The sequence below is a fragment of the Haliotis cracherodii genome, unplaced genomic scaffold, assembly GCF_022045235.1.
Source record: "Haliotis cracherodii isolate W230 unplaced genomic scaffold, xgHalCrac1.p SCAF_9, whole genome shotgun sequence".
In the NCBI taxonomy this organism is placed as follows: domain Eukaryota; kingdom Metazoa; phylum Mollusca; class Gastropoda; order Lepetellida; family Haliotidae; genus Haliotis; species Haliotis cracherodii.
Window position 1 is genome coordinate 39,528,016 of NW_027266343.1, and position 7,353 is coordinate 39,535,368.

At 41.2% G+C, this 7,353-nt stretch overlaps 1 protein-coding gene across 1 annotated transcript; it reads left to right on the plus strand.

Annotated features, from left to right (window-relative positions):
• The first annotated feature begins 250 nt into the window (after positions 1 to 250).
• Positions 251 to 1,081, plus strand: LOC139451876 (uncharacterized). Its single transcript, XM_071233170.1, has one exon. It carries the CDS (start codon positions 251 to 253, stop codon positions 1,079 to 1,081), a length of 831 nt encoding a protein of 276 aa, XP_071089271.1.
• The last annotated feature ends 6,272 nt before the right edge of the window (positions 1,082 to 7,353 follow it).

Below are 7,353 nucleotides of genomic sequence, written 5' to 3' on the forward strand. Positions count from 1 at the left end.
GGTCATCCCCACAGCAGTAGCCATCCACACACCAAAGGTCATCCACACACCAATGGTCATCCACACACCAAAGGTCATCCACACGCTAATGGTCATCCACAGGCCAAAGGTCATCCACACACCAATGACCATTCACACACCGATGGTCATCCACACACAATTAGCCATCTACTCACCAATAGTCATCCACACATAATTAGCCATCTACTCACCAGTAGCCATCCACATACCAAAGGTCATCCACACGCTAATGGTCATCAACAGGCCAAAGGTCATCCACACATCAAAGGTCATCCACACACCAAAGGTCATCCAAACACCAATGGTCATCCACTCACCAGTGGTCATCCATAGACCAAAGGTCATCCACACACCAATGGTCATCCACACGAAATTGGCCATCCACTCACCAGTAGCCATCCACTCACCAGTGGTCACCCACACACCAATGATAATCCACAGACCAAAGGTCATCAACACACCAATGGTCATCCACAGACCAAAGGTCATCCACAGACCAATGGTCATCAACACACCAATGGTCATCCACACATCAATGGTCATCCACAGACCAATGGTCATCAACACACCAATGGTCATCCACAGACCAAAGGTCATCCACAGACCAAAGGTCATCAACACACCAATGGTCATCCACACATCAATGGTCATCCACACATCAATGGTCATCCACAGACCAATGGTCATCAACAGACCAATTGTCATTCACACATCAATGGTCATCCACACATCAATGGTCATCCACAGACCAATGGTCATCAACACACCAATGGTCATCCACAGACCAAAGGTCATCAACACACCAATGGTCATCCACAGACCAATGGTCATCAACACACCAATGGTCATCCACACACCAATGGTCATCCACACATCAATGGTCATCCACACACCAATGGTCATCCACACAGCAGTAGCCGTTATTATAACCCCATCACCCGAGAAGTTGTCGTTCGATTCCCCACTGGAGTACAAGATGGAAAGCCCAATATTGATAATTGAATATAAAACGTCAACACCAGAGCACAACAAGTCTCCTTTCTCCCCCAAAACAGTTTAATAAAATGCTAAAGTGTGTTGAAAATAATATAAATGGATCACTCAATATCAGTGATGACACCAGGTGTTCGCGAAAAGGGTAAGCATGTTCTGCCTACCGGTAGCATACGTCACTCAAACTTTTTGCATAAAACGTTTCACTCCTATCAAGACTTTTTGTTAAGGTGAGTGTACCGATATGATCTTAAGTATGTCATGCTATCTTATTCCCCCAAACCACCAAGACGAAGTAACTAACCTGCGTTACAACATGTGCAGTAACGTTCAGTAATAGAAAATATGTTGATGATATTTCAAATTTTATACTGATCCGTTCCACATCTTTCATATTTGATATGTGTTTGATATGTAAACATGCACACAGCCTGTACACTGTAAGCTACGCGGGACTTCTAGTGTTTCATAACAACAGCAGTTTACAAGTATATCATCAATTGATTCCCCATCTTGGAGCTTTTTGATGTAAAAAACACCCCTGTCCACGCGAATGACCAGATTCGCCAGCATACAACCGTCGCTGTGCAGCCGGGGTGGGGTACAGACATTGGATTGGTGTTGTGTTGTGTTGTGTTGTGTTGTGTGGTGTGGTGTGGTGTGGTGTGGTGTGGTGTGGTGTGATGTGGTGAGGTGAGGTGAGTACTGTGAGTCTCTATCAGTGTCTTTAGGGACATTACCATCCAACCTTTCCATATTAAATACTGATTTTACGAAATCATTGTCAGAATTGTTCTGTCTCCCGTGCGAGAGTCAGTGTAATACATGAATTCTTACACGAGTTTCCTAAAATCAGTATGACACACATAAGAGTATAATAATAAATGTATTACCAATTATTTCTTAATCCTTTTCTGTTCCCCTTTAGAAAACTCACGACCGCCATCTTAGAAAACTGCAACTGTCTAATGACGTCAACAAACTTCAACAATGACATCGGGCGAATGTGACGTCATTACTACACTACGTCACAATAAGATCTGTCCGGGTGAAGTAAACAACACACTGGTGTGTGTTAAGTTATGTTTGCACTCGTGCACATACAATATTTATTAAATTGTTTAATTCTAACACTGCGGGTAAATAATACATGGTACTCTCTCCATACTACATACTTCATACAAAATACTGCATAATGCATTTAACATACTATATACTACATCTGTTAACATTTCCTTAAACTAGTTGTGTTTCGTACGAGCTCTGTCTCTACTGAGACCTTACTGTCCGGTGTTGGCGCTTCAAGGCTGTTCAATATTGTGGGAGCAGCATACGGCTCTGTAGACGATGTTTGTCCCAAGAGCGGAGGAAATTGGCATCAGACGGTTACAAGGTATGATCTGCCTGATTGTGTGGCATCGTATCCTGATGGCGGTGACAGATGCTCATGCTATCAACCACCGATTCTGTACACGTCAATATTATGTTTTATAGCTGGAATATACATTCACTCACAAAAGACGGATATAAAGGTACAACGAGTTATTGAAGTAAATGTAAATTAGCGTTGTAAATGAACCATATTCGCAGTGACACAAGTTACGTATATGTAGTATTGCGATTGTGTGTAGACGTCGTTCCCCACGCTGGTACCATGCTTTCAATGTACAGTAGAAGGTCGCACTTGCACGATTTTATTTTGTTGTTAAATCAACGAAGGCAGCAACAGTTATAAAACTCATTTCATATCAGGTTTATACCCCCGTGAATTTATTTTTTACTGTGCCCAGCTGAAGATTTAACTTGGGAGCGGCTCGCTCAGAATCCCGTAAACACATCGCGTTAAAAATCGCGTGATAGCTGTGAAGCCAGATACCACCAACCATCTGTTAACTTCCGCTGTTCATCTGTTAATCTCTTCATTCCCCTGTCCATCAGTTAATCTGTTAACTTCCCCTGTTCATCTTTTCATCTACTCACTTCCCCTGTCCATCTCTCGATCTGTTAACTTCCCCGTCCATCCGTTTATCTGTTGACTTCCTCTGTCCATCTGTCCTCTTTCCCCTTTCCATACCTCGATCTGTTAACCTTTCTGTCCATCAGTTAATCTGTTAACTTCCCCGTCCATTCGTTTATCTGTTCACTTCCCTAGTCCATCATTTAATCTGTTAACTTTCCTGTCCATCCGTTTATCTGTTCATTTCCCCTGTCCATCTGTTCACTTCCCCTTTCCATACCTCTATCTGTTAACCTCCCTGTCCATCAGGTAAACTTTCCCAAACCATCTGATACTCTGTTAACTTCCCTGTCCATCTGTGAACTTCCCCTTTCAGTATCGCTATCCGTTAACCTTCCTGTCCATCAGTTAATCTGTTAACTTTCCCATGTCCATTTGTCCATCTGTTCACTTCCCTGTCCATATGTTCACTCCCCTGTCAAACTGTTCACTTCCCTGTCCATCTGTTCACTTCCCTGTCAAACTGTTCACTTCCCTGTCAAACTGTTCACTTCCCTGTCCAACTGTTCACCTTCCATGTCCAACTGTTCACTTCCCTGTCCAACAGTTCACCTTTGCTGTCCAACTGTTCACTTCCCTGTCCAACTATTCACCTTCCCTGTCCACTTCCCTGTCCATCTGTTCACTTCCCTGTCCATATATTCACTTCCCTGTCAAACTGTTCACTTCCCTGTCCATCGGTTCACTTCCCTGTCAAACTGTTCACTTCCCTATTCATCTGTTCACTTCCCTGTCCATATGTTCACTTCCCTGTCAAACTCTTCACTTCCCTGTCCATCTGTTCACTTCCCTGTCCAACTGTTCACGTCCCTGTTGAACTGTTCACTCCCCTGTCCAACTGTTCACCTTCCCTGTCCAACGGTTCACGTCCCTGTCCAACTTTTCACTTCCCTGTCCATCTGTTCACGTTCGCTGTCCAACGGTTCACGTCCCTGTCCAACTGTTCACGTTCCCTGTCCAACGGTTCACGTCCCTGTCCAACTGTTCACTTCCCTGTCCATCTGTTTACGTTCCCTGTCCAACTGTTCACCTTCCCTGCCCAACGGTTCACTTCCGTGTCAAACTGTTCACGTCCCTGTTAACAAGTTTCAGAACTCCACACAACTATTATTACTGTCACAATATCCAGATGTTTTGATGATTTTGGCTCATTTGGTCAAATAACCTGTTTATCTCATCGTGTGACCTGACAAAGTTGATGAGTAGCCTTGCCAGTGATTTCGCCTGGCAAGCGGTGATCCCCAACAGACAGCAGATATTGGCAGAAAACATTGATGTCGATCTCTGCTTCCTTGTATTGACACATTCTTGTTCTTCCCGAAACTTCAACATCGTCCCGCGAGATTGATGAAAAGCGGCCATTACCTGTTCTGTTTGGTTCAATTATTATAAAAATAATGTTTGTACTGGCAGATCTGCCATTGTAAAACTATCACACAAGAAAACAGGAAAACACGTTTACATCTATTTGTTCAGGAATTATAGTAAAGTCAAATGTGTTATTCTAATCAGTAAAATAATACGGGTTTTTTTCCAGTTAGTGAAGATGTGGTTATTACTTCAGCCAATATAGTATTTCATCCTCAGAAATATAACAAACAGGGCGAAACAGCATCATCGTTAGTTCGAAAAGGGAGATAACTTTGCTTGTCAAAAGTCAAGGTGACCCACAATTAAATGTGTACTACATCCAGAATACTGTATTACAAACTAGTATTTTATCAACATATTGACTTTCCTGACTTTTATTTGAATTGGCAATTAAAATGTGTAGAAACTAAGCAATGACATTATGGTTTTCAGATGAGGAGGAATATTTTCAGAAAATCATAGTATCAAGGTCCGAGAATGAAAGTAGTTCTGGGATGTGAAAAAACTATTTCCTTCTTTTATGACCAATACGATGTATATCTCATCGAGTGAAGTTTGAAACCATATTTGTACGAAAAAAGCATCAAATTTTTTTTTATTATATACATTTTGATGCTAAAAGGCCCCCTTTTCGAAGATTTGTCAACAACTAGTCAAGACGCATTCTCACTCACAACAGTGATTGACAACGCGTGGGCAAAATAGTTCCTCATTAAAACTTACCAAACAAAAACACGCAAATTTATGGGGTTTTTTTTATTTTCAATATTTCTGTTGGTTCTCCATATTTGGAAGAAAGTGAAACCTTAGAAATGTAAATTAAAGCTGATTTGTGTTTTCCAACCAGTGGGAAAGTTCACGAATACATGGATACAACCAAGCGACAATCATGGCAAAGATAGGGGACCCGCTTCGTCGTAAGTTTTATGTACTAAAGTCAAACAAGAACACAACAGACGCCATAGTGTTAGTTTCTGTAATATAAAGGTTGTATGATATGAAGAAGTCAACATCACAAGGTGAAAGGTGAAAGGTTGTCACTCATCTTGTTTTGTTCCGGGTTTTTTTACGCTAGCAGACGGACCAAGGGACACAATTTTCAAGGGCGGTAACTCTGGAAGAAACTAGTTCCGTCATCCCAGGGCCATTAAAATGCTAGTTTATATTTTGACACAAGTGAAATATAATTTTAATGAATACAAGACTTTTATTCTTTTTTAGAGATCTACATAAGTCACACTCATGTATATACTAAAAAATAACATTTCACATCAGTGAAATAATGATTTTTATTTGTCACGTGTATATATTTCATCTCTGAATACACGCACAACATATGATATCATAACTTGGTATCCAGATACGTATGTATTCTGTTACGTGTTGATTCCCACGTTGAAACCCGTAGGGCAACCCAGGAGTCGATAGCTACAGAACTAAATTGTGAAATCAGTAAAGAATCACACATGATCAATGAACAATCAACAAATTATTCTGAAACACACAAGATTTGGCTGACAATCATAACCGGCAATACCATGGGTCAAAGTGGCATAAATAACAGGCTCTATTACAAAAGTCAGTGCACTGACGACAAGCACTGTCATAGTTGCTTGCGCCTGTGAGGCACGTGTTCCGTTCTTAAATTTAGGAAACTGTTGGCAGCAGGCAGAACAGTCGGTGAGTTCAGAAATCCCGTCCGCACTGGGCAAGCTGATAAGTCGAAAGTCGTGGAAGGAGGTCTCGAATCGCCCACCTCTCGCTCTTATACAGGTACTGCAAGCATTCTAGAAACTGTCACCTAAAAGTGTCTCAAACCAGGTTGTTTGTCCCGGAAACTGTAAACGCACATGTAAACAAAGCTTCTCACAGCGGAGTTCTCTCTACTTGGAGGCAAACGAGGGTGGCAAGCGCTGGGGCGGAGTTTGGACGATGAGCAACCACAACTATAATAAGGGAGGTTACTCCAAATTACTATCTGTCAAGGTCACTACCAAAGTTCAATATTGTACGAGCGCGTAAATCAATTTGCTGCCACTTATAATCATTAGAAATAGAGTTACAGTTTACTGCCACATAACAATACATAACATAAACATAGACTATACCGCTTTGAATATCCCGGTTAGAATTAACCCATGATTGTCGTAAGAGGTGACCAACAGCATCGCGTGGTCAGGCGTAGTTGATGCATGTCATTGTATCCCAATTGCGTAGATCGATGCTCCTGACGCCATAGTGTTAGTTTCTGTAATATAAAGGTTGTATGATATGAAGAAGTCAACATCACAAGGTGAAAGGTGAAAGGTTGTCACTCATCTTGTTTTGTTCCGGTTTTTTTTACCCTAGCAGACGGACCAAGGGACACAATTTTCAAGGGCGGTAACTCTGGAAGAAACTAGTTCCGTCATCCCAGGGCCATTAAAATGCTAGTTTATATTTTGACACAAGTGAAATATAATTTTGATGAATACAAGACTTTTATTCTTTTTTAGAGATCTACATAAGTCACACTCATGTATATACTAAAAAATAACATTTCACATCAGTGAAATAATGATTTTTATTTGTCACGTGTATATAATATTTCATCTCTGAATACACGCATAACATATGATATCATAACTTGGTATCCAGATACGTATGTATTCTGTTACGTGTTGATTCCCACGTTGAAACCCGTAGGGCAACCCAGGAGTCGATAGCTACAGAACTACATTGTGAAATCAGTAAAGAATCACACATGATCAATGAACAATCAACAAATTATTCTGAAACACACAAGATTTGGCTGACAATCATAACCGGCAATACCATGGGTCAAAGTGGCATAAATAACAGGCTCTATTACAAAAGTCAGTGCACTGACGACAAGCACTGTCATAGTTGCTTGCGCCTGTGAGGCACGTGTTCCGTTCTTAAATTTAGGAAACTGTTGGCAGCAGGCAGAA

What these genes read in the sequence shown, in the direction of transcription:
- LOC139451876 (XM_071233170.1), top strand. Translation starts at nt 251, where the DNA reads ATGGTCATCAACAGGCCAAAGGTCATCCACACATCAAAGGTCATCCAC.